Source organism: Neoarthrinium moseri (assembly GCF_022829205.1).
Source record: "Neoarthrinium moseri strain CBS 164.80 chromosome Unknown scaffold5_Wmoseri_CBS_16480, whole genome shotgun sequence".
Taxonomy (NCBI): Eukaryota; Fungi; Ascomycota; class Sordariomycetes; order Amphisphaeriales; family Apiosporaceae; genus Neoarthrinium; species Neoarthrinium moseri.
In genome coordinates, this window is record NW_026055119.1 from 427,497 (window position 1) to 453,769 (window position 26,273).

The 26,273-nt window shown below is 51.1% G+C and overlaps 11 protein-coding genes across 11 annotated transcripts; 6 read left to right on the forward strand and 5 right to left on the reverse strand.

The window, feature by feature from the left end:
• Positions 1–304: 304 nt before the first annotated feature.
• On the reverse strand, positions 305–2,452 carry JN550_002306 (uncharacterized protein; the record flags this gene model as incomplete). The annotated part of the gene is made up of 3 exons (XM_049313587.1): positions 305–1,372; positions 1,431–2,340; positions 2,394–2,452. The coding sequence occupies 3 exons, from the start codon at positions 2,450–2,452 to the stop codon at positions 305–307; spliced, it is 2,037 nt and encodes a 678-aa protein (XP_049175597.1).
• A 2,170-nt stretch (positions 2,453–4,622) lies between these two features.
• On the forward strand, positions 4,623–6,051 carry JN550_002307 (uncharacterized protein; the record flags this gene model as incomplete). The annotated part of the gene is made up of 5 exons (XM_049313588.1): positions 4,623–4,784; positions 4,834–4,929; positions 5,053–5,441; positions 5,499–5,566; positions 5,702–6,051. 5 exons carry the CDS (start codon positions 4,623–4,625, stop codon positions 6,049–6,051), a joined length of 1,065 nt encoding a protein of 354 aa, XP_049175598.1.
• A 3,093-nt stretch (positions 6,052–9,144) lies between these two features.
• On the forward strand, positions 9,145–9,896 carry JN550_002308 (uncharacterized protein; the record flags this gene model as incomplete). Its single annotated transcript, XM_049313589.1, has 2 exons — positions 9,145–9,188; positions 9,242–9,896. The coding sequence occupies 2 exons, from the start codon at positions 9,145–9,147 to the stop codon at positions 9,894–9,896; spliced, it is 699 nt and encodes a 232-aa protein (XP_049175599.1).
• A 660-nt stretch (positions 9,897–10,556) lies between these two features.
• Positions 10,557–11,705, forward strand: JN550_002309 (uncharacterized protein; the record flags this gene model as incomplete). Its single annotated transcript, XM_049313591.1, has 1 exon — positions 10,557–11,705. One exon carries the CDS (start codon positions 10,557–10,559, stop codon positions 11,703–11,705), a length of 1,149 nt encoding a protein of 382 aa, XP_049175600.1.
• A 737-nt stretch (positions 11,706–12,442) lies between these two features.
• Positions 12,443–14,245, forward strand: JN550_002310 (uncharacterized protein; the record flags this gene model as incomplete). The annotated part of the gene is made up of 1 exon (XM_049313592.1): positions 12,443–14,245. The coding sequence occupies one exon, from the start codon at positions 12,443–12,445 to the stop codon at positions 14,243–14,245; it is 1,803 nt and encodes a 600-aa protein (XP_049175601.1).
• A 632-nt stretch (positions 14,246–14,877) lies between these two features.
• Positions 14,878–16,722, forward strand: JN550_002311 (uncharacterized protein; the record flags this gene model as incomplete). The annotated part of the gene is made up of 3 exons (XM_049313593.1): positions 14,878–15,618; positions 15,992–16,345; positions 16,414–16,722. 3 exons carry the CDS (start codon positions 14,878–14,880, stop codon positions 16,720–16,722), a joined length of 1,404 nt encoding a protein of 467 aa, XP_049175602.1.
• Positions 16,723–17,038: 316 nt separating this feature from the next.
• On the reverse strand, positions 17,039–17,488 carry JN550_002312 (uncharacterized protein; the record flags this gene model as incomplete). The annotated part of the gene is made up of 1 exon (XM_049313594.1): positions 17,039–17,488. One exon carries the CDS (start codon positions 17,486–17,488, stop codon positions 17,039–17,041), a length of 450 nt encoding a protein of 149 aa, XP_049175603.1.
• Positions 17,489–17,612: 124 nt separating this feature from the next.
• Positions 17,613–20,156, reverse strand: JN550_002313 (uncharacterized protein; the record flags this gene model as incomplete). Its single annotated transcript, XM_049313595.1, has 4 exons — positions 17,613–17,936; positions 18,009–19,831; positions 19,908–20,026; positions 20,092–20,156. 4 exons carry the CDS (start codon positions 20,154–20,156, stop codon positions 17,613–17,615), a joined length of 2,331 nt encoding a protein of 776 aa, XP_049175604.1.
• A 1,037-nt stretch (positions 20,157–21,193) lies between these two features.
• JN550_002314 (uncharacterized protein) lies at positions 21,194–22,226 on the forward strand (the record flags this gene model as incomplete). Its single annotated transcript, XM_049313596.1, has 3 exons — positions 21,194–21,343; positions 21,402–21,941; positions 21,996–22,226. The coding sequence occupies 3 exons, from the start codon at positions 21,194–21,196 to the stop codon at positions 22,224–22,226; spliced, it is 921 nt and encodes a 306-aa protein (XP_049175605.1).
• Positions 22,227–22,509: 283 nt separating this feature from the next.
• On the reverse strand, positions 22,510–23,841 carry JN550_002315 (uncharacterized protein; the record flags this gene model as incomplete). Its single annotated transcript, XM_049313597.1, has 2 exons — positions 22,510–22,869; positions 22,933–23,841. 2 exons carry the CDS (start codon positions 23,839–23,841, stop codon positions 22,510–22,512), a joined length of 1,269 nt encoding a protein of 422 aa, XP_049175606.1.
• A 1,181-nt stretch (positions 23,842–25,022) lies between these two features.
• On the reverse strand, positions 25,023–26,033 carry JN550_002316 (uncharacterized protein; the record flags this gene model as incomplete). The annotated part of the gene is made up of 1 exon (XM_049313598.1): positions 25,023–26,033. One exon carries the CDS (start codon positions 26,031–26,033, stop codon positions 25,023–25,025), a length of 1,011 nt encoding a protein of 336 aa, XP_049175607.1.
• Between the last annotated feature and the right edge of the window lie 240 nt (positions 26,034–26,273).

Below are 26,273 nucleotides of genomic sequence, written 5' to 3' on the forward strand. Positions count from 1 at the left end.
TCCCAGACCGTTCGTGGATGATCATTCTCCAGAGTTCCTGCTGGTAGTAGTGGCTACTCCACTGCTCATGACCTCCAGATCGAGTACACGAGAGCCGACAAGCGCAGTAAGAAGATGAGGATCTTGCATAGGTCTCACGCATGTGTAGCTGCAAAAAGGCAATTGCGTGTTTGTCCGAGACTGGATACTATTATATTAAAGTTGCGGTAAAACAATTCCAGTCGATAATATATACATAGCGTTTCCGCCAAGAAGTTACAAATCTACCTATCGTTGAGGGGATCCAGCCATCTCAGAATTCACTTCAGGCAGCCCGAGCGTCGTTGATAATTACCGCGCTAGCTTTCTGAGAGACGATATAGAGAGGAAGAGCAATATAAGTCCCAGGTATCTTTGGAAAGATGCTGGCATCCACAACTCGCAGGCCCTCAGTGCCTCTGACCTTGAATTTGCTGTCTAGGACCGCCAAGGGATCATCATCAGTACCAATAGCACAAGTACAGGATGCGTGATGACCCCAAGCCTCGTTCTTGAGGAAGTCTTTGGCAGCTCCTTCGTCGGCAACATCTGCACCCGGCCAGACCTCGGTGAACGAACCATCCAAGGGGATCAAGTCGTCAAAAGCTCTTCGCGCGAACTGGAAGCCTTCATATACGGCCTGCAGGTCTTTGTCACCTTCACCTTGGGAGTTCACTCCCGTGTCCAAGGAGTTGAACTTGATCAACGGCATATCCCGAGGGTCTGTCGACTTCAATGTCACCGTACCGGCGTTATTACGGCTATGGGCCTTAAGGATGATCCATGCCCAGTGTTGTGCATCCCACAAAGACTCGTTCGCGTATCCAGGGAAATAGCCCTGGAAGTTGGCGGGTGCTCCCGAAATTAACAGGTCAGGCTCATCTTCTGCAACTGATGACTTGAGAACAATGGCGATGGCGATACCGTTGGTTCCATACACTCCCCTGGTGATCGGGTCGATTCCAGCGCGGTATGCGTCAAGGCAGGGGTCCGGCATCGACTGCAGAAATGTACACTTCGAAGTGATAACGAAATCGGTATCCGTTTTCCCGACCACAGTGTTCTCGTATCGGTCTTGCATGTTGCCACCAACGCCAGGAAGGTCGACTACTACAGGGATATCGAATGACTCCAGCTCTTCCCGCGGGCCGACGCCACTCAACTTCAAGAGTTGGGGCGAGTTGAATGAACCAGCAGCAATAATAACCTCACGAGCTGCGTTCACGCTTCCCGAGCCCTTAGGGACCGCACCGTCGGATCGGGGATCCGCCCTATACAAGGATTCGCCCTCGAGGTAGTCGACACCTACGGCCTTGGGTTTTGTTCCACTCTCGTCGAAACGGATTTTTGTGACCTGATTCATTATTCGTCAGTACAACCACAATAAAATACCAATAATGAAGGGAGCATACAAGAGTGTTCAGCTTGACATCGAGGTGGTACTTGCGCGATCCGTCTGAGTTGACTTCATGGGCGGTATTCAGAATGAAGTCTCTGGGTCCACCTCGTACGTTATCGTGCATAGATAGAGGGACTTGGTAGAGCCCAGGGTGGCTGACTTGGCCAGGAGCGTTAATATCGCGGAGCAGCACTTGGCCAAGACCGAAGACGGTATTTACGAGGCCGGTAAGAAGTCCTTTACCCATGGCGGTAGCGGCGGAGATGATGAGAGAAAGGAGTTTCTGATCCTCGACAACGAGAGAGAGCGACGTCAACGAGGTCCACAGCCATCCATGGAAGCCGTGGCCAACGACGCTGTTCGGCAAATAGGCGCTTCTCTCGATCTGCTCGAAGTAGGTTTGCATGTTGCTTGATCTCCACGAGTCGTCCCCGGTCAGATCTGCAATATATTCCCAATCACTGTCAAATGCTTTGATGCTGATCAAGGCGTTATGGCGGGTGCATCCTCCCAGTGCCCCGGCGCGAGGATACCAAACCCCGAGAGGTTCTGCATCGGCAGGAGGATCCAGGCCGACGTAGAAGCTGCCGTCTGTAGTGCGATATGTCATCTTGGAGTCCTTCTTCTGACGGTCGGGGTCTTCGTAGTGGTTCACGAAGTAGTTCCACCTCGAGTCTTCGAACTCGGTCGAAAATAAGTGCATGGCTGGGATAGTTTCGGTGTCGTCTGTGCCCGAATCACCGCCGGCATCAATCAACAACACGCTGTAGCCTGCGATAGCTAGGTTCGCAGCCAACGGGCCACCGCCTGGCCCAGAGCCGACGACTACATAGTCATATGTATCCGAAGATGCGCTGGCTTCACGCTTGTCAAAGAATTGGTGATGGCTTCCGTAGTGATGGGCGGCTCCCCCTACTGTGGCACTGCCAGGTGTCGTCAGCAGTGCGTTAGAAACATGTCACTAGAACTTTCATACCCAAATAGAATGCATCCAACTGCGGCCGGAAGACCAGCAAAGAATGGAGAGGTCTTCATCTTGAAACAATTGTTCCTCTCCTCCGTTTCTGATTTTCTCGTTCGCTGCTAGCTGATGGGGGACACAGACGATCGGATTTTCTAGTATTTAATCATGAACGGACACTTTCGTGTCTTACATGACCCACCCCCTTTCACGATTCCGGCGCGATAGTTGAGGCCGAGTCAAGTCAAGCCGATCCACCGCCGTTCCTCGCCCTTGCCCGCGTAATTTCGGCGGCTGACTAGATGGTATATCAAACACCAGCACATGGCCGTCCGACTTCCCCACCTTACCCGGAAAGGTAATTTGAGGGCAGTTAGAGCTGTCAGGGTCCGGCACTATGAACAAACTGTCCAATTGTGCGTCGCTCAAGGTAAGCCCACATCTCTGGGTCGCTACCTAGTATCCCATTGGCCCGAAGCGGGGAGCGACAACGTAACAATCTTAATAAAACCTGAATAATAAGCCCATTTTCCACCCTGGAGTTTGGCAAGCTGCATTAGCTAAATCCAGCCCTGCAGGGTCGGTATAGACTAACCAAAAGCGCGACCAACGGCGCCATGTACGCTACCAGCCGGATAAACTGTGAATTAGGCAGTCAACTACGTAATTCCTTCTATGACTACTCACCTTTGGAGGAGCTAAGAGTCTACAACTGGGCAATCTTCCAACGCCTTGGGGGAAATGTTGTTCTTTACCCACATCTCTCAGCACATACCAATTCGCTCGATTAATTCTTGCCATGATTCGATTCCTACCTTTTACTCCCTTTCCTCTCACCCCTCTTTGAAACCCGACCTAGACCACGGTGTCGTGCGCTATTCCATCAGCTTCCTGTATGATCCTGCAAGGAAGAACCGCATTAAGTATAGCTCGCAGCCTGGTGTGGAGCGATGCCTAACGTCTTTAAGCTATTCCGCGCTACGCTAGTGTGAGGAGAATATTCGAGTGCCGATCATCAACCAAGATGGAGGCACGATACGAGTCACGGCATTTTGGTTATCAAGGGTTCTCTTTCTTTAACTTTCAGCTAAATAGAAATGCAAGGCAAGGGATGAATGGATCCAGTTCCAGAATCACAATCCCTGGCCATAATTGCCGTGTATACACCCCACGCAAAAGTACGGAAAATAATGAGCAAGTTCCTCAAATTATGAACGAATAACCCTGCATATTCTTGATTTCAAGAACATGGTCGAAAAACGAGTGCGGTTGTCAAAGTGGAAATTTAATATCCCTGCGATATTATCAAAAGAACAATTCCAGACATTATCAGTCTCGTATCATATATTATTCCACGCATCCAACATTCATCTAAGGTGGATTACATGACTGTTCGGCAGTAGTTGATGTTCGACTGCACTCCGCGAAATCTTCGGGATCATATCAAGTGGATATCTGTAGGGCTCAGTATGAGCTTATGTAGGACCCTTAGGTGCCCCAGTGTTAGACAACCATACGCTAGTTGGCACAGACGTGCCGCTAATTCCAGGACGGACCGTAACAGTTTGTGGGGGTTTGTTGACGGCGGAATTCCCCGGTATCCTTGGCTAGACTGTCCCAACAGCATGGGTAAGGACTGCCTTGCACATGACTAAGTTAGCCAGATTTATGCAGGGGGTGTGCAGGGATCGGCAATGATAGTATTGACCACCATGACCCAGCCCTGGCTGATCTCAATCAACTACCAAGGTAGCCCATGACATGGATATTCATCCCTGCGATGTGGATATGAATAAGGGCTGGCATCGTTACAATCTGATAACGAAGAAAAGTGCTTCCCGTTGAACCACATGGCTTTCACTCCTCGTCACTGTTAAACATCATCGTCGAGTTTGATGTCTCTAGGACGACCCAACGCCTGCAATGGCGTCCACGTTCGGGTTCCACGACCTAGCTGCACGAGCGATGGCTCCGGACTGCGGTGTAAGCTACAGACTTTCCACTAATCTCGGGCTACCAGACTGACCAGAGCAAGCTGGAATGTATTGTGTCGCTAACGAAGGAGTCAACATGCTCCATTACGAATGCTACCTGTGTGTGCACAAACGTTCCTCTAACCGAGGACATCACGGCTTGCGTGAAGGCAAGTTGCAGTATATACGATCAATTAGGTGGGTATGTTCCACAAACCGACTGAGAAAGGTCACTCACCTCGCGACAGCCACCACCAAGTATTCCAAAGACATGTGCGGTGTTGCACCTGTGGACCGTACCGCTGAGGTGGTTATCGTGCCAATGGTCATCGGCTCCCTTGCTTTAATGGCATTCGTCTTGCGTATCATAGCACGGACTCACGTTGCAAAACGGAGCTGGGGCATGGACGATTGGACAATCACTGCCGCTGTTGTAAGTTCTTCGCCCACTATTTCCTGGAGCCACGACTAACTATGTGCAGCTTTTCATGATCCCTTTGATGTTTCTCAGCATCCCGTGTATGCTCCCAACCCCGTCTACTTCCTCTTCTCCGCCTAATAATCTGCTCAGTATCCCAGTATGGTCTCGGAAAAGATATATGGAATATCCCACCATCGAATATAACCGAAATCTTATATGTGCGTGCAGTTCGACCAACTCAGTATGTACAGGACGTCAATGCTAATTATTGAGTAAACAGTTGTATTATTGGGATGAAATTGTCTACTTCCCGGCTATCGCGTTGACGAAGATCTCGATCCTCCTTTTCTACCTCGACGTCTTTAGACGCTCAATTGCTGGCGTCCAACCAGTCATATACACTTTGATCGCTCTCAACGTTCTCTACGCCATTATATTTGATCTTGTGTCAATTTTCCAGTGCACACCAGTCCCTGGAGCGTGGCTTTCCTGGGACCACGAACATCCTAGCACCTGCCGAAACGTCAATGCGCAGGGCTGGGCAGCCGCAGCAATCAATATCCTCCTGGACTTGGCTACTGTTATCTTACCGCTACCAGAACTGTGGCAGTTGTCACTTTCAAGAACCAAAAAGGTCCAGGTCATGTTTATGTTCAGTCTCGGCTTTATGTACGTTTGTCAAATTGTACCAGTTATCATGGCATTTTTGTGCTGACTGCTTCTCAGTGTCACGATTGTTAGCATACTTCGACTTCACTCCCTTGTGAGCTTTGGAAACACGACGAACTTGACCCGTAAGTGGCACTGTCTTGATCTTCAATAGGCCCGACCCCCTGGCACCGCTCATATTGGGCCGGCCGCCACAAGGGGCTTGTGTGTGCAAGATCTATGTTATGCAGTCTGCGCTCCATACACTGACAGATCAATAGAGGACTACGTAGTGGTTGGCGTGTGGACCACTGTTGAGGTTCCCGTTGGTATCCTCTGCGCTTGCCTCCCAGCAGTTCGCACCATACTGAAAGTGTACTACCCTGCCGTATTTGGTTCAACCCGCCCAAGTCGATCCAAGTACGTTCAGTCAACGACCCCTTCAGCTCTTGGGTCAGCGCTTGGCTCTACTAAGCCACAACTTGACGTATCTGTCGATCGCGAAAACTGGGCGTCGAAGGACGGACGCCAATGGAACGAACCGTCTGCCCTGGAGCTTCACCCAGTGCGCGCGCGCGCAGAATCACATGTATCAAACAACGAACCTATAAGACCAAAGGAAATGGCTTGAGTATCGAACTTGACGAAATCATGACGCAATAGATACCAACATAAATTTCCACACATGGGATGCAGCCGGGCGGGAATATGTTATTCGCTCAATTTAACTTTCTTGGACACACTCTTTTAGACTCCTAAGTATCCTGGGGCTTAGGTAGTAGGCCTAAGCCTCATTGATTGGGGTACTAACTAATACTACGCCTGCGTCGACACATCAGCGCTACAGTCATTATAAGCATATCTCTTTAGAGCGGCCGTCCTCCTTGTATCACTGCCCCATGGATTAGTGGAATATATGATTAGACCGATACAAGTCTGCGATTAAACAAAAATATGTTGAGATCATATCCACTTCCTTGCAGGGGACCCGGTCCCAATTTACATTGGTCATTATTGGTGAATCGACCGCACCATCAGCGGATCCGTAGGTGACTGGGGCGCTGTTAGATATGTTGGATAGGCCCGTACCTGTGGCTCAAGCCCCGAGCTTTCGCACTTGAAACATTGAACAACTAGATAACGGTGTCACTCCATGAATCTTGACCCGCAATCAGACTTTCAGTCAGGGTGGGCGAAACGGCCCGACTGAATCAGTCAGAGTATCGGGGAAATTGCTTGCCCACGGCAAACTGCAAGGGTCAAGGAACATTGAAGCAATGCCCGCATCCGCAGCCGCATCCCAACCCTGTTGGAAATCCGCCGTCGTTGACTCCGCCCTCGGTGTTTGCCGGCATGCGCAGCATAGTCCCCAGGGTCTCATCCAGGGTTCAACCAACCCTTCTACGAATATCGCGTTGGATTCCTGAAACGGCGTAATGGCTTCACCTGCTACTCACGGTCATTTGAGCCTCCAATAATCTATGACCTGGTGGCGTGAGTAAAAGAGTTGCACCCGCTGTGTCCAAAGTACTGACGCTATGAAGTGGCGCTCTATTTCACGATTCGTTGCATCGAAAGCTTGCATTTCCTTCCTCCGCTACAGTATTCTGGCTCATGGTTTGCGACTATGTCCAGTACGTGGTTGGCATTTCCACGGTGGCCGGCCTGAAGTTCAACCGCAAGACGACAAGATGACAAGACGATGTACACCAATCATTATCAGGCTCCGGGGAAAATATTCTTGGGGTTCCCGCCAGAGCCATGGACAAAATTAGTCAGAGATTTTAGGTGAGAAATGGAACAGGTGCCAGATATGTATTTCGGCTAGTCTGGCCATGGGCGCCCACCTGAAATATAAACAGCTTTTGAGCGTCGTTCAGATCTTGTGCACTATGGTCATATTGATGCAAAATACTCAATATAGTCCTGGATGATGAATGGGATTGGAGACTTGTTCGAAAGTAGCATCGACATTATTGCGCAACCAGCCATTGTTTAGCTTCCCTGTATTAGCTCTGGGAGGCTAAGATGGCAGCGACCAATATGGCCACTCTGGCGTCACTCAGAGCATGCGTTGTTCCTACAGATATGATGTTTTCCAATCCAGTGATAATTTTTAGTGGCAGTGGCTTTTGCGAACGACCAGACGAAGGTGCTTTGGCCTTTCAGTGGCGTCTTTCAAAGCCAAGCCGCGCGGGGTTGGCATTTGCTAGAATTGCAGCCGAGTGCGTATATTGAACCGTTATTGGGCATCTTTGTCGTCTTAATGATCCTTGCAGGCAATGACTTTATAACCACGAAAGTCCGTAGATCGCGTGCAGTACAAAATGGAGACTGTCCACATGACTTAACCTTGTCCTGCTTTTCCCTCAGGCACTCCCTAAGATTATCGATCATACCCGAGAATAGCGGAAGGCTCACTCATAGAGGTCGAAATCCAAGCAAGGTACACTATTGAGCCTCTGGTGAAGCTGGCCCTCACGGAACTCTACGTGAATAACTTGCAAACCGATTATATGAACTGTGGAGGACAGGACACCAGTGAGAATGGCAGGATACGAGTATGCAGCAGCATTTAAAACTTGGAGATGATCATGACTTTGGCATTGCTTGCGCATGCGATGACTTCAACACTTTTCTGACGGCCCCGCTGGCCACGATTTATGGGAACGGATCCGGGTACGGATTCTGCCCGGGCAGCGATCTCGGGTACCCCTCGGGCGTTTCGTTGATGTCCATTCAGCCTTCAACTGCTGGTTTAGTCACCGAACGCCAAGGCAGATCGAAATACCTGCAGAAACAAGGGTGTCTCACGTCTATCTCAAATTTAGCTGCAAAATTCCCTTCGTGTTGATAAACCCAGTATATCCTATGCTGCCACGAGTCTGAAGGGTTGTGAGGCCAAAAGGTGCATTTGCGGATTGACACGATAGATCATCTTGCTCTATTTCTCATACCTAGATGAATAGCAGCCAGATGCTTGCTTACTTTTCTTCCTGACTGCTAGTGGTGGAGTAGCGTGTCTTGGGCGTCTATGTATGCCATCCCAAACCGACATATCGAACAATTGGAGCAAACCCATTGGAAGATGTAGTTCGAAATGATCTGGTGTATTGCAGCCTAGCCACTGGCTACGGCCGCTGTGATGCCACTGCCCGGGCAGAATCCCCATTTCTAGCGTAATCAAATGGCTGATTGTTCTCACACCAATCAGCAGATCGCGACGCAGACGCACATGAACCCTAGTATTGACAAATCACTACAGAGATTCGGCATCCTCGTGAATGCGGCGCCTTGTAATGGTTGACTTAGATGACATAACTAGCGACCAAGAGATCGAAAGCAAACGTATCAAAGCGCCGGATCCCGAAGAACAACTCAAACAGCACCCTAGTCACGGGGCAGACAGCCTTGGCAGGGGCAGGCAAGATTTCTGAACTTTGCAACGAGCTTGCATCGTTCCGGTGACTATCATACAAGTTTGACGTCACCAAGTGTGCCCCCACAAAAGCTCAAGGATCAAGCTTTTCTATATATTGGTTCTTATATCAACCCGACGGTACTGTATCGAACAGGCCAGATTTCCTGTTTATTATTTGCACGTTCCGAAATGGCAGGAATCAAGAAGACAAGAAAGGCTTGCGCGCGGTGCCGATTCAAGAAAACAAGATGCGATGGAGGACTCCCGTGCCAAAAGTGTAAGGATGGCGACTTTGTTTGCACCATGAAGTCGAACAAGAAACCAGACTCTTACAAGGTTACACCTGAGTGAGTACCTAGAAGAAAAGCTGTCATCGCTACACAATCACTGACGGTTGTAGGTATGTGGAATTCCTTGAAGATTCACATATAACCCTGGTTAGGACCATTCATAGATTGTATGACATGGTGCGGAAAGGACAGAGAATCCCTCGGGATGATGAAAACGCAGCAGGTTGTGGCGGTGCGACCATTCACGAACTTGTCGCAAGCCTACAGTCCTGTGGTGCATACTCACCATCTAGTTCTCCATATTCAACGATGAACGACACTGATACGGATGCTGAGGCAGTGGATGAGGGCTCAGAGGCGGCCTTGATTCCGTCAATGGGGCCGAAATGGAACTCGTTCCAATCTCCCTCGATGATATACGAACAGGCCAAGTTTGATAGATGTCCTCAAGTATCGCAAGAACCATCGCCTCCATGGGGCTTGATGAGCGGTTGGATACCCTTCACGGGCTGTTGCAACGTTGAAAGTGAGAAGCAACTGCCATTAGGCATGAGTACCAGTTCGAGCGAGGATGTCATCGTCCCTGAAGCAGATTTGGCACCAAGGACCTTGTCGATTGCAGACGCGGAACAGTTCGAAATGTTTCCAATCGGCCAAACACCACAATACCAGAGTAATAAACAGGTTGAAAGCGGTTGTAGTAGCTGGGATTTGGATTTGTCTTCGATCGGGGTTGGCCCTGAAATCAACTGGTTCAACAGGTGAACCAGTGTCAAGTCAAATTTCATCAACAGCTCGTCAGTCAAATATAACATGGCTGAAGTTTTCAAAGCCAGTTGGAAAACACATGGAATAAGCCGTCCACTTCAAATCCTTTTGCACCCCGAGTACCACAAGGAAAGCTTTGCTCTTTTGCGAGGCGTTCAACATTGTCTCGACCAAGCGGAGATGGCTTCGACGCACTGTCTGTGTGCAACCAGTGTAGCTATGTAGCTCTGGACTCAGTTTCAGAGATCAAGTCAACCAACTTGGTGGAACGACCCGAAAGTGGTGTTAAACAGCAATTCCTCTGAAACCTCAAGCCTGGACACATAGTTTGAGTGCCAAATGGCAGGACAGCTGTCAGCTTCAAACTTTCTCGTTAGCCAAATGCCCGCTAAACCCAATCCGTCAGTGATGATGCAAGCCCCCCGAGTAAGACAAGGCAGGACAAGTCACAGCCACGGTATGGTGTATTGGATGGATGAGGTTATGACGACCCCGCCGAGAGCGCGTGTGGTATCCTCGATCCGACGGTTTCATGCCATAGCGCCTTCATGAAATATTTTATCCGCTGCAGTCTGATATCTGCGCAAGCAGCCAGACATAGTTCCCTATTCCTCTGGGGCTTGGGGCAATTACACATTGTTGGATTAGGAAGCAGACATGACGCAGCAACACCATCAGCGGTTCTTCTCCAATCCCAAAGAGATACTCCAGGCGAGCGACCCACACCAAGAGCTCATTGCTAGCCTAGAGCGTATCAACACCCACAACCCCCCGGTTCATACGTGTTCGACTGGCTGGACTTTCCACGGCTTCTACACGGGGCCTACCTCGATCGCGTACCTGTTCCACCGTCTTTCCGAGCTGTATCCGGATCTCGAGTTCAAGCAGCAACCATTGCGCGAATGGTGTCAGGAATATCTCAATCTCTCCAGTCATACCAACAATTCGCCGCCATCTCCTAACAATTGTGGAATCGCAAATGAGACCCTTGTTCATCTAGCTCTGACAGCTGTAAGCCAGCAGGAAGCGGGCCTCGTCAAGCAGCTTTGTTTGTTCGGGCCTTCCATCAACTCTACTCAGGACGATGGATCCAATGAATGGATGTATGGTCGAGCTGGGTATCTTTATCTCCTGAGGCTCTGTCGTCCGGTGGTTCGAGACAAGTCGCATTCATCTACAGCCTCCTTGCTAGAGACCACGATCGAAAGCACGGTCCATAGAATCTGCAAGGTACCACAGCCTTGGACTTGGCATGGGAAAAGATACCTCGGGGCTGCTCACGGGACCATAGGAATAATCTGCCAAGTCATACTATCCAAGCCCTCAGTCGCGCCCAGTTTTGAAAACATAATATCCAATCTACTGGACAAGCAGTTTGAGAGTGGAAATTTTCCATCGTCGCTTCCGGCTGGGAATGACAGGCTGGTGCAGTTCTGCCATGGGAGCCCAGGAATTCTTTTAAGTCTGCGCTCTTTACAGCCTCTCTTCCCACGGCTCCAGAGCAAGATCCAGGAGGCCATTGAAAAAGCGCAAGGGGATATATGGGAGCGCGGAGTTCTTCGCAAGGCTCCATCGCTCTGTCATGGTCTGGCTTCCAACGCGTTAGCTCTCGACGATGATCAGCAGTTTGAAGTGTTTCTCTCGTGTCTGTGCAGCACGTCGATGGAAAAACTGGGTTGGATGAAGGTAAAGGGGAGAGGTGATGAATTTGCCAGCCTCTACACCGGGGAAGCAGGTCGAGCCTGGACGTGGGCCATCGCAGATCGGCGGTTGCCCAGGACATGTATTGGATATAATGACTTATGAACAAACATGCAGCTGTTCTGTTTTCTGTTCTGTATACAAAGGAAAACAGATAGTATCAATGCCGATATTCCGCGGTTATGCCTGGAACGATGATCCCAATTCAAAGACCATTATGCAGCACTCACTAATATGTGCGAAAAAAAAAAAAAACATCTATCTGACCAATGAGTCCTTAATGAGAACACTATTCTTTTGGGCCTCCCGTTGTGGTGGTTTCAAGTGTATTCCAAGTGAACCCAGATGGCCACAGAACTACCCTCGCACAATAGCAGGCTTCAGGAGATCTATCGGAGAGAGAGTGCGTCTGTGTAGGAACCACGCAGATGTGTTATGTATGAGATAGAAAGTATGCATGGTATAATATAAACAACGCTAAGCTTAATTAGGTAGAGAGAACTATACCAATACCTCGGGCACGATAATATTTATCTACCCGAGGCGTGCCTGTGTAGCAAAATATTGCGTGCACCAATGCTCAGACTTTTGTTATATAGCCAACACCGATATACGCAGCAGCGATGGGAAAGGAAAGAAGTTTCGTCATGCCTGAGAATTCCGTAATTTGGAGTTACTGATGCTGATTGTTGAGTATTCGACATGGTTTGGAAGCGGGGTCACCGATCACGTGTTAGCTCAATCAGTCACGCCAAAGTATTTAAGTAATTGTGGGCTGAAAATCTAGGACTTTTTAATAGCTAACGAGTAACACTTTGAGGCGTGATGGATAGATCGTAACGATGGCATCGGATCACTACTGTCTCAGCTCTCCGGCTACAGAAATTCGACTCCTTGACCTACTTGATCCAACGCCTTCTGGCGCCCTTTCTGGACAAGTCAGACGGGTCCCCATCGGCCAACCACCACCGTTCATCTCGGTTTCTCATGTTTGGGGCCAGAATCAGGCGGACCAATCTATGTATATCACTTCGGGCTGCGGCAACAGAAACATCTCAATATCACGTAACCTTGAATCGTTTCTCATTGGCTTACTTTGCCATACTCCAACTACACTGCCACACCTCTGGAGCAATGGGTCCCGGCTTCCAATGTGGATTGACATGGCCTGTATCAATCAGGCCGATTTAGACGAGAAAGTATGTCAAATTCCTCTGATGCGACAAATATACTCCCAAGCAACTTCGGTCTTTATTTGGATCCATGAGTATGACAGCCATATTCGATATGCATTTCACTATATTCGGCAGTTGCTTGAAACCGGAATTGAGGGAGATGGCGATCCTCCCAGGACTCGATTCGATCCTATCGGCTGGGACGCAATCAAGCGCCTTCTGCAATGCGAATGGTTCAATAGGCGATGGGTTATCCAAGAGGCAGTGATCTCTGCAGAAGTAATCATCCTATGTGTGTCTGACTATATGAATTTCGACGATTTCCTACGCGGTGTTGATCATGCGACAACTGCTTTGGTGGCAAGGCCAAAAAGCATGAAGATGCTCAAGGTCGCCTCGACTGGTGAAGTCAGGCCGTTGCTTGCAATGAGAAAATTACGGGACTTCGCGAGGAGTTCGCGACATCTCAGTCTTCTCTGGTTGCTTGAAAACCTTCGATTCACGCGCGCGAGTTTGGCTCACGATCAAGTCTATGGGCTCCTGGGCTTCTGCAGCCTATCCGAAGCTGCTGGAAACCCCATTCAATACCATCGTAGTGCAGAAGAAGCATACCAGATTTGTGTCATGACGCATGCGCAGTTGTACAATGATCTCAATTTCCTCGGCCTGTGTACTCATACTCAAAAGGATACAATATCTGATGACTTGTCTGGGACTTGCTTTCCCCGCCCCTTCGAAGGGCCATCTTGGGTACCCAACTGGCATTCAAGATATCTTCGTCGATGTCTTGGTCTCGGCGTCTTAGAACACGATCAGACATATTTTAATGCTTCAGCCACGCTCCCGGTAGAGTTTGCTTTCGATCAAAACAAGCTAATTGTATCAGGTGTTTTAGTGGATCGCATCCAGGCATTAGCTGATTTTTCCGCCTTGCATCGAAAATCGGACTTATCGGACCCTGACGCAAAAGTCTTCCAGGATTATTTCGATTTCTGGGCGCAGGTAGCAGATAGACCAGCACCATATGGAGAGAGAGGTGCTTGGGCAAGGGCATTTACTCGTACACTGAGCCTCATGGGAGTGTACTTGAACCCAGTACCCAGACCAGATGACATACCCACAATGTTTTGGCACTGGTGCCGCAATACAAACATGGGCAACCAGCTGGAGGGCAAAGCACTCAGTCTTCCTGAAGTAACCGATAATATTGACCAACGAGGGTTCGCTAGAATGAAGCGACTTTCATCGTGGCGGCCATTTATCACGGTGAAGGGCTACATTGGGCTTGCGCGGGAAGAAGGTCACGTAGACGACGAAATCTGGATTATCGGCGGCTGTAGCGTTCCAGTTCTTCTATCCTCTGCGGATCAGCGTGAGGTACGCGGCGAAGTGTTTCTTGATGGTTTCATGTTCGGGGAAATTGGAGGAATCATGGATAGAATTTCTATAAGCAAGGCAACCCTAGTTTAGTGACACACTAACGTGATCCACAACCAAAGGGACATGGTAGTTCCGATATATGTCAAAATAATTCGTCCTAAGATCGAAAGTGATGCACGAATTATGGGACAAGCAAAACCAGTGCACCAGAATAACAGATTAGAATCGAATCTTGGGTAGAAGACTTTGCCCTTGCCAGAAAAGTCTCGTATGCTTAGCCAGGCAGGTTGACTATACGCTAATGATGCTACTACACGCTAATTATAATGCCCGATACGGTCTTCCAAAGACTCCAAGGAGATTTGGAGACACACTCGTTCTTGCCGCCGTGCCGAAGTCTACTTGCCATTACCTGCAGTCACATTCATTTTGGGGCAATCATCCGCAGTAGCCCTGCATGACTGGTGAAGAACTCTTCCCCGCGCGCAATTATTGGCCTTTGGTTGGTGACTGTCCACCTTGTCATACACTTGGCGACTTGCTGCAGAGTTGATAGGCCGGGTATTATCTGTAGGATTGGAGGCCCTTACACTCTGACGTCTGTAGGAAAACATTGTGAGGGGTTCGGGGTGAAAACTGTCATAGGAGTAGTTCAGCACACAAGTTTCGATTGACTACACACAACATCCCAACCCATCAATTGCAATTACGTATCGGCGATCATGTCTGACTACCAGGCTGTCATAAATGAATACAATGAGCAAGCATCTTCTTATACCGATTATACCTCTCTCCCATGCGGGGTGTTGGAGACCCAACTCATGACCAATGCTCTAGGCAATTGTGAGGGGCTAAAAGTGCTGGACCTGGGCGGCGGCTCAGGCCTCCGAGCCCGTCAGGTAATTGAGCTTGGAGCGAGCTCCGTGAACGTTGTGGATCTCTCACCAGAGATGATGCGCGTTGGGAAGGATATCGAAGAATCCCTCGGCCGCAACAAGATAAAGTGGGTGGAAGCTGATCTATCCCAGTCGATCCAACATTTGCAACTGGGAGAGTATGACCTGGTCATGGCGAACTGGCTTTTTGATCATGCCACTAGTGAGAAGGTACTCGAGAAGATGTGGGAGAATGTCGTTACTCATATCAAGCCTGGAGGACGATTCGTGGGTGTGAGAAGCGGGGATCCGAGGTCTTTGGTCTTCAGCACCGGAAAGTATGGTATCTCGTACAAAGACCTCGAGGACATACCCGGCGGCATAAAGCTGCGATATGTGATGCACGTGGAGCCACCGATTGAATTCGAAGGCACGCCCATGGAGATTATGTACTCAGGCTCGACGAAGATGCACGAGAAGTTTGGACTCGAGGACGTTCGAACGGAACGGTACGAGGATACCGAGATTATCAAGAATGGAGACCCTGATTATTGGAAGATGTTTCTAGATAACCCGGGAATGGCAGTGGTGAGCGCTAGGAAGCCCCGTGCTGGATAAATCTACTAGTGGCTACTGGCAAGAACCACTATCACACTCGTTAACTGATTGAAACTTCCTCTTGCTATTGATAGTGTTGGGTCGTATTTGGCACACATGATTGCGTATCAGCGGTCATATTTTATGTATTTTGACTTTCGTACGTGGCTGAGGATGAATGGCAGCGGACGATCAAAATTAGCTTCAAAATTTGAACTCCGTAATATGAATCACATGGTTTAGATGCGTTTATATACGCGAGGGTCCTGATTCCGCCGTGGACACCAGTTCACACCAGTTCAGGCTTTATCATGGGTTTTGTGAACGAATTATATCCTGACGTACATCGATATCTCGGAATAAGCCACGACTGCGCTCCTACGGACAAACTCCGATTTGCGCCGCCTCAGCGTTACGAAAGCAAGAGACACTTGAACGCCTCGGCCGTCCCATTCGCGTGCCCACAGTTTGGAACAGGTACGCCGACCATCTGGTTGGTGGACGAACCGTGGTTCATGAACGTGGCACCTTGGAGCGAAGACTGTCTGTCCGTGTCAGTCTAGACCCCGTCGAGGGCCTTCAACACAAGCCGGGAGAAACTTCCAGTCTTCGTCTTGCTGCATGGAGAGGATCTCCAGGCCGGTTAGTCCTCGGTGCCGTACCAGCAACCACAACCCTGGATTCAACAACGCCAAGCCCACATCGTCGTCGCCGTGCAGTATCGCCTGAATATCTTCGGCTTCCCTAACGACCCTGGGTTTCCCTGATGGCCATGACTTGAACCAGAACAACCTGGGCATTCTATATCAGCGCATGGGATTAGAATGGGCCCGCGACAACATTGCAGCCTTTGGAGGCGATCCGAACCGAATGGTGCTCTGGGGGCAGTCGTCTGGCGCAGCATTGACTGACGCCCAGAACCTCGCTTTCCCCGAGGACCCCATCGTCCAGGGTCTCATACAACAAAGCGGAAGTGTGCTGGTTCCAGTGGGAGAGGAACTGGTGACGGAGGATCCGACGCACAGCAACTTCACGCTCGTAGCTCGGGGTGCGGGTGTGCCGCACACTCGGGCGCCGAGCAGCTTGAATGCATGAAGAGGCTCCCCGCGGACAAGATTATCAACTTTATGCGGAGCTATACCGTGAGCAACAATAGCACTAAACCGATGCCGAACTTCATCGCCACGCCGGACGAGGGGCTCATCTTCTCAAACTACACAGATCGCTACGCCAAGAGTCATGCAGCAGCAGCTTCGTCTGCCGCACGGTTGACCGGGCAGCCAAGCAGGAAAAGGCTATGAGGCCCAAAAATAGCTGCAGAGCTACCTTTGGTCCCCGGTTCTGGCGAAGCCGGTTTGCTGAAAGGTTAGGGATGCGGCCGCAACATTAAGGGAGCGCATGATCCGGCCTATTACTTGGGCCCATGCATCTTACTTGTCGCCGTCACGAGACGAGCGCCAATATCTTGTTCCACGAGGTCAATAGGCTTGATATTGCTGGAGACGACGACAGCCTGGTAGAAAAGATCCAAGTCGCAGGGTGCTGCTAGAGATTGCGGCATGTCTTCTTGGCAGGCAACGGACTGAAATTTACCGAGTGCAAACTGGACAGGAAGTTCCTGCGCATTTGCGGCCTTGGCCGTCCTATCGTTGACATATCGAGCAGTTTTCTTATCGGGAACGGGCAACCCGGTTGGGTCGACGGCATCTCCGTCGAAGGTGTTCACTGGTAAGCCAAGAGCATAGATCCCGCCACGGCGATGCGCCCTTTCCAAACCATGACGTATAGTTGAGGGATCACAGTGTGGTCGGATGTTTGTAGTGCCCGAATCGCACTTAGACGTATGGTACAATCCTAGCATTTCTCAAGTGGTATCACAAGCTATGCTTTGCGAAAGCAAGCTGTCCGCCAGCATTACAGGTCTGATGTTCTAGGATGATTACAGCTAGTTTGACAAGCACCCACCACCCTCTTCAGTGGCGCTTTCAGGAGATGTCCCAGTCGCCGCCTTCGTAATCCATATCCCCCTGGTCCCTGTCCGGCCGTCCAAAGGCGTTGGTCTCCTCAACGTCATTGGCAGTCTTGGCCGCTTGTTCGTCCTCCAGACCACTAGACATGGGGAAGTCGCTATCTGCCCCAGCGGTCCTGGGTGCTGAGTTGGCCCAAGTGAGCTCGACTGTGCCGTCTACACCAGGGATGGTCTTGTTTGCAGATACACCGAACATAAACTTTTCAGCCGTTTTGCGGTCCTTGAAGGTGATTTGTGTGGCACCGGAATCCGTTGAAATATCAGTGAACTCACCAACACCCTAGAAAACTTGTAAGTATAGGTTTTGAAGGAAAAGGAAGATGCAGACATAATCCGCGGGGTAAATACTCACGAAAAGGTGCTGACGGAGCGCTTCATCCTTCGACGACTCAGTGAAGTCCACGCCCGTGATTGCAATGACCTTGGGGCGATTGTCGAGCGAATAAGCTGCATAGGCAGCGTGCACATCTTGCGTCGCTCCTCCTCGACCGCGGTATCCATAGCCGCCACGGTATGCTCGCGGCGGAAAGCTACCTCGGCCCCTGTACGGCCACCTGCCCCGGCCTCGGCCTCTGGAAGCCCAAAAGGGAACTTCGTCGCCCGTGGCGTCTGGATCTATACCAAGGGAGTCGGCTTCCTCTTCCAGGGCGGCAAGCTTTGCCCGCAAGGCTTCTGCTTGCGACACACCGCCTTCATCGGGTGTTGCCTTTGTCAAGACAGGCGATAAAGAGTCCTCCTTGACTCCATTTTCAGCAAGCTTGGCTTGCAACTTGCGCTTCTCTTCCAGTTGTCTGGCGATGAGCTCCTTGCGTTTCTCCTCAAGCTCTTGACGCTGACGCTCTAGCTCCTCACGCTTCTGCTGTTTCTCGAGATGTATTTTCTGGGCCTCTTCTTGTTTGCGCTGGAATTCTTCCATATCAAATTCAGGTTCGTTTGACGCCTTGTCCCCATTGGTATCGTTTCGAACGCCATTTGTGCGTTGCCCATCAGAGGCAAACTTGGATTCATCCTTGAACCAGTACAGCTTTACAAAACGGTTGTCAAACACGACCTTTGGCGACTTCCAGGCAGCATTCGCCGCCGCCCAGCTGTCAAAGTTGATGATGGCTATCCGTTTCTGCGAGCCAGGGATCGAACGTAACGACACGTCGGATATGGTGCCAAACTGAGCAAAGAACTCCCGGACTGCATCTTCAGTGAAGTTCTCCTCGGGTATATTTTCGAGAACGAGCTTGGTGTTTGTCTTGTCATGGGATGGGCCTTCAGCGGAGACGGATGACCTTCCACCCTTCCTCTTGGGCTTCTTAGGCTCACGGCGATTGGGTGGCCAACCGTGGAGAGCTTTGTCCTGGGGCTTGATCGGCTGACCCGGATGTTCCAGCATGCCCATGGCAGCGTTGTTCGGATCGTACTCGTCCGCTGCTGGTGGCGCCACGAACGAGGGGACGTATACAGAGCCGTTTCCATGTTCGTACTGGCATCGATTCCCTCTAGAGCAGTATCCCTTGGTCTCATAATCTCTGCAGGGCCCCTTTCTCCGGTGAGACGACGCCGGTATCAATGCGGGCCCTGAGTAGAGAGGCTGGGGCAAAGGGCCGGTTTGTGGCATCTGAATACCCATTTGCGCTCCAAGTTCTTGCAGCCGCTGAATATTTTCGAGAATGCTATTGGCGTCGAGGGACTGCTGAGACATTGGGAAAGGCGGTTGGGAGGGATAGCCTGGTGAGAGTCCACTGGGGGCAGCAAACCCATTAGAAGCTGGGTGGCCCCCACGGCCTCCAGAACCGTAGGGTTCGTCAAAGCGGCTACCGCGCGGGTTGAAAGCACCTCCTCTGCGGGCCTGCTTGTAGGGTTGCTGATATGGCGCTCCACCGTAGAGGTCGGAGCTGAAAGGCTGCGAGTCCGGAGCATCGAGATCACGATAGGATCGCTTCTTGGAACCGTTGCGGAAGGTCTGAGAAGAAAAGCCGGTCGGGGTCTCGGCGTACGGGGTATGCTGCACATTGAAGGGTGGCACATAGGGCTGCTGCTGTGCTGCAGGGCCTAATGGAATGTGCGGTGCCTGTGGAGGGCCTAGAGGTGGCTGTCGGGCGACTGGGGGAGCGGGCGGCGCTCCCGGGAGGTAGGATTTGTACTTGACAGCCTGGAAGACATCGTCGGTGAAGGCGGCAGCATCTAAAGAACGGCACGATTAGCCTTGATCCTAGGTCGACGCGGCAGCGATGCCGCGACAGGAACCGGTGCAGCCTACCTTCCCTCATAAAGTCTGGTATTTCTTCCTCAAACACGCCGCGTATAGACTCCATGTCGCCGTCATGTCGCAGAAGCGCCAGCACATAATCGGCCAGGACGTCGGCGTCAGCATCGGTCCTTGGGCAAACAGTCAGCTACGGGATCGGAGGGAAGGAAAGCGCGGTGCCTAGGGCTGCACTTACGTATTCGCCAGGCGCTTGATGATCCACGCCCTCAGATGAGGCGCGTCGCCTTCGGCAAACAACATGGCCGAGGATTCAGATAGAGACGAGTCGAGGGAGCTTGTGATTCAGTCCCAGCGAAGTGCCATCTGCGCCGACTGTTCTAGGGCATTCGCTTTCGGGGGAGGCAGCTAAGTGACAAGAGATGTTGGGCGTCGCACGGGTTGTTGGTCCAGTCCGCGACAGCTTCTCATGTCCAAGCACGCGGCATGCTGTGCACCCAGTTTGGTTGGTGGGAGCTCGGCCGGGGATCTGTTGCGACGCCGGTGTTGGTGTTCTGGAGTTTCGGTACACAGCTGCAAGGCTGCCACTGAAGTCATGCCCGTGCCTCTGGAAAAAATAAACCGGGGCCAGCGGCACGGCAGCTCATTGGCCAGAGCTTGCAACAGCAATCGCGCGCTACCTAGGTAGGGGATTAGGTAACTTGCAGGGGGCCAGCACCGCGCCCTGATCAGCAGCCTGGCCCGGCAAGCTGGACAATGGCGGGGGCGGGGTCCGCGGGCATCAGAGCAAACCGCCCGTCTCGTTGCGACGGATGGGGACCTGGAGACAAGCTCCAAGGATAGATGCTTGGGATCACAGGCGAGTGATACGTTGATCATGTATGGATTCCACATTCTGCTCGCAGGTACACCGTAGTCAAACGTGATGTTCCGAGGCTGCAAGGATCTGACCGCAACGTGAGACCTGCAGTTCTATCGATTGGCCCTCCACCTCGATAAGTTGCCGTGAGACGGACTGCTCGCGATGGGCCTGACTCTCTCATAAATCCCGACCGAGGTATCCAGCAGCCTGTGCTATGCCCAAGGATTCTTCGCCATCTTGACCCAAGGAAGCCGTTCCCTTCTTTTATCATCTTCTTTTCTGTGACCCCCGGGGAAGGCTGAGTTGTCTCTCATTCTCCCAGACGTCCGCCGCCCAAGGCCACTGCTCACTGCTAACTTGCTCCGAACGCCATATAAAAGCATAAAGACATACATTCACGGATATTATTTTCTCATTCCCACCTCCTGTCTCTACTACCACCGAGAAAGTCTCCACCTGCGACAAGATGGCTTTCACCATGCATTCCCACTCGGGGCAGTTCTGCCCCGGCCATGCGGTGGATCAGCTGGAAGACATTGTGAAGCAGGCCATCAGCAAGGGCTTCACCACCATGGGCCTAACCGAGCACATGCCGCGATACAGTCGCGAAGATCTCTACCCAGAAGAAGTACGTGCCACCTCTTCATTCACTCCATCCCGGCGTCAAACGACTGACAAATTCCTAGTGGGACAACCCCGAGGAAAGCCTGGCGGCCCTCGTGCCTCGCCATGAGGCCTACCTGGTCGAGGCCCAGCGTCTCCAGAAGGCCTACGCTTCACAGATCCACATCCTGATCGGTTTCGAGGGCGAGTGGATCAGATCCGAGTACGGCGACCTGATCACCTCGCTCGCGTCACACCCGTGCATTGACTACTTCATGGGCTCCATCCACCATGTCAACGGCCACCCCATCGACTTCGACGGCGTCTTCTACCGCCGGGCTATCGAGTCCGCCGGCGGTAGCGAGGAGAAGCTGTACGAGCGCTACTACGACCAGCAGTTCGAGCTGCTGCAGGCTCTGAAGCCCAGGGTCGTGGGCCACTTTGACCTCTGCCGCCTGCTGAGCGAGAAGCCCGACAGGGACGTCCGGGAGTGGAAGGGCGTCTGGGAGCGGATTGTAAGGAACCTCAAGTTCACAGCTGGCTATGGTGGCTGGCTCGAGTGCAACACCAGTGGTCTTAGAAAGATGCTGGCTGAACCGTATCCCTGCAGGATCATTGCCGAGGTATACCAGTACATATCCGTCTTGCCATCTCTGAAGTCACTAACAGTGGTATAGGAATGGTTGAAAATGGGTGGCAAGTTCACATTCTCTGATGACAGCCACGGTATCGGACACTTGGGCACCAACTACCTGCGCGGTCTTGAGTATCTCGAGAGCTTAGGATTGACTGACGTCTGGGTCCTCCAGCGAAACCCTGCGCAAGACACCGATGGCACCACCAAGGCTGCGCTTAGCGACAAGAAGGTGGCCATTTCAGATATCAAGGAGGTTGTCGCCAAATGGTGAATAAGAAGGATTATGCGTTTCAGGGAAACGACATACAGGAGGATGACGACACTGCATTAGATTCCCGGGTTCGGGGGTGATTTTCGACGGAGATAGACGGCGAAAAGAAAGGAAGAGAAACTAAGATTACAGGTACACCTTATAGCAGGGTATCCTACCATTGTTACGGAATAGATAGAGAAGGAGAAAAAGCCTAATACCGGGCACTTCTCGTGATACTCACAAAACACCCCCTCGGAAAACGTTCCACACCAGTGAGTTGCCCATCCACTTCACCAAGGCTTCAGGGAATTTTGTATTTTTGGCCTCTGGGGTACCATCTTAAGTATAGCGGGCCCTTGTCCCATAGGAGATAAGTTTTCTGAACCGAGTGCCAGTCATCTTGACCCGGCAAGACATCGACATCGAACTTGAAGAGTAAGCGGGCCGCGATCAGTCTCATCTCTGCGAATGCGAGATTCTTTCCAATGCAGTCGCGAGGGCCAACACTGAACGGTTTAAACACCCCGTGGCTGTCGGCAGCGAACCTAGAGTCATACAGTGGGTGTGTTTGCTTTAACCATCGTTCGGGACAAAAAGAGTCGGCATCGACGAAATGCTGAGGGTTTCGAAATGTTGCCCACTGATACACGTGAACCGAGGTCTGTGGCTGTACTCAGATAACAGAAACCCAAGAATAGTGTGACGTAGCAAGAGTGGAACTTACGCCTGGTGGAATAAAGTGGTTTTCAATCTCAGCGCCGGGCGATATCCGCGGTGGTGGCGCTGGAGCCGGCGGATACATCCTCAAAGCTTCTTCGAGACAGGCTTGCAGATATTCAAGCCCATGTGTACTAGATATACTAATTTCCGATTCCTGCGAAAAAGCTCTGCGGATCTCATCGACGAGGATAGCTTTGACGTGAGACGACTGGTTCAGGTAGAAGAAAAACCCGGATAGGGCGCTCGCGGTCGTCTCACTTCCCGCAATTACAAGCAACGGAGCGAAAGCCGCGATCTCCATTCGAGAGAGACCCGGGTCATCACGATCTGGGCGTAACATGTGCGTTACAAAGTCACGCCTGCCCTTTGGCTCCATCCCGAGGCCTACCTGGTCTTCACTCTTTGTTCTTGTCCATTCCCTATAAGCCTTACCCCTTTGGAACTGCTTGCCTCCAAATACGCGTTTCAATAAAGGGGAAACAAGGGGGTAGGTATTGCAGGCTCGTAGAAAAGCATCGGCTTTCACACCTTCAAAGATGCTCAGAACTAGCGGGTGGTAGGCGCTACTTTCGAGGCTGCCGAAAGACTCGCCAAAGGTCAAGTCGCTGATTATATCAAAAGTGGTAAAATTCAGCCATTGTACAATGTCCATTTTTTCCCCAGTATCCACAAACAGGCTCTGAATACGGTGGACAAGCAGATCGATGTAATGGCCGATGATAGCTTCCTGCTCTTGGATCGCCGTACCAGTAAAGGCACGGCCGAGGTGCCGTCGCTGTCGGCGTTGCACATCCGCGGATGAGAGCCCCAGGGACGCATACATCTCTTTGTCGAAGCCCCGAGGAAGTTTATCGAAGTGAGCCTCCCCAGGACGCCGGGTGTAAACTTGTGGCCAGCCGATGCTCCCGTCCATCGCCACGCTTTTAGGACCTATTCGAACAATCGGACCATAGCGCCTGTGAAGCTCAGAGATCTTCCAGACGCTTGTCCCGGCGATCTCGCTGGTGTACGTGAAAGGCAGACTTGAGGCAGCCCATAATTTGGGCCCAGGGAGCCTACACAATGGGTGCAACCAAATCCGATACGCGGCCAACCCGGCCCTGTACAGAAGAAGCTATCAAACCCATAGGTCATTATTCGAAACTTCTTGAGCATATTACAAGCTTGAATCTTGACATACCAAAATCAGGAACAAGGTGACGACAAACTTAACGTTAAGCCGTGGCTTATCAGACACGCTGTCGTCTTTCCGTAGACAAACTTGCCCACACATCATCGCACTCGATCGCGGACCGTGTCGAAAAAATATCGAGAGAAAAGGAAACCACCAAAAAACCCCCATGGGGTAGGGTGGACACCTGGTCAGTCTGTGAATATTCGAGCAACGTGTGATAACGTTGCCCCCAACTCTGCCGCGAAAGCCTAGATATGTTTTAGGGTCATTCGCCATGGGCACCACGGCAGATAGGAACCCAGCACATGGGTCTCTGAGATGAACTAACCACGGGTGAGACTGTTTGACTGTCACCATACGTCATGGCGAATGATACAATGTAATGCAGCCTACTGCGGTAGGCTATCGAATAGCACATTGATGACGCGGCTCCTAGACCTGTCAACCGGTCTCAACATTAGTTAGCAATGAAGGCCAGTGGTACAGAAACGGATCATGGTATGCATCCTGTATCGCATTGCGTGGCCGGTGACCCGAGGTGCGCTATGGCACAGAAGGTCCATGCACTTGAATCTATCCTTCATACGTCCTCGCGCCACGATGCATTCGCTCAATGCAACCCTCTGCTTACAACTCACTTAGCATGGTACGAGTGATCTTCACACCACTACATAGGTCTGAAAATGATGTGGAGTTCTCCCCAGGAGAGGCTTGGAATGGTGCCGTTGAACTGTTTTTCCTCATTCACTAATTCAGAACCAGGCCTGAATTCGCCAATCAGCAGAACTATGAGTCGATTATCTAACGTACTATTTGCGAGCTACAATTTGGGATCTGCGGGTCATTATTCTGTTATAATAGCAATCTCATAACGATATGAAAATATAGCAATCTTCGCATGCAGCGGCGGTGTAATCAAATTACCAGAAGGCTATGAATTTCGTTTCGAGGCTCTCTCTGACCTCTTCCTGCTCCGTGCCTGGAATATGGAAGGAGCAATGATGCACACCACCAGCTACGGAGCTCAACTCTTTTTCACTCTCCGTATCAAATATCTTCATGAAGAGCACTTCGTCAGGCGTCTGATCACTGAGCCAGTACCATCTGTGTTGCGGGTTGGCCTTGGTGAGCACCACGTCAGACCTAAAGGGGCCATTGATTCCAGGAGGGCTCCGCCAAAAGCTCACACCGTCATTCTCTGTGCTCGAAAAGTAGTCCACGTATCCCATAGGGTCTCGCTTCACTGGCTTGAGCGGCCTCCACGTTGTGTACAAGGCCCACCTCCTCCCTTGGTAGTTCTTCGTAATGCCACCGAGAAGCCTTTCGGCCTCATCCTCTGCTTCAATGATGTCCTGAGCTTCAGTGCGGAGGTCATGGCTCCAGTTTCGTAAGGTGTTGCGAGCGCCCAAGGTGCCCCAATCTTTGTGAGGCTTGCGGACTGGGCCCTCTCGAATACCATCTGCAAATCCCTTTCCTCGTGTGGTAAGAGGCTGTTCCGGAAGAACTTTGGCTTTCACTTGACTTGAGGGGTTGGAACGTGAAGTATCCTCCTCCGAGGACGAGGGCTGGGGGTACGGCGGGGCGCTCTCAGCTTCCTTGAATGGCGCATTGCGTGCAGAAGCTAATAGGATTATCACCTTCTTGGCGCCGGTAACGGCCTTTGCCAGCTCGGCTATCTCAGGGTCGTAGACTTCTTCACGGATTTTCTGATTAGTCCAAGAAGACGCTGTGTAGGGCGAGCGACTGAGAATAGAGTCATGCCTGGCAATTTGAAATCCATTGTTGTCCAGAGTAAATGAGGCTTTGGATGGGCGAATGTCCACAACATCCACAATCTGCGGACTGGTGTCTTCTATCGTAGAGACACCCGCAATAGGCGACGACGGATCCAAAGGACCGTCGTAGTAAGGGATAGCTACTTTCACGGACATGATACCTGGTAGACAAATACCACTTGAAATTGGACTTCAATAAGGGCGCGGTATGGCATTGGGCACATTATAGAGAAGCGCAGATTAAGCAAGAGCTCGTCCTCTTTGCAAGCGGCCTTGACGTCTCCTCACTGGATCATGTGTGGGCAAAAATCACATGTCCTGTTGCATCATATCATACTCTTAAACCGGAAGCTCGGCAACTTGACTGTTGCCATAATGACCGAGAGTCTCACAGTT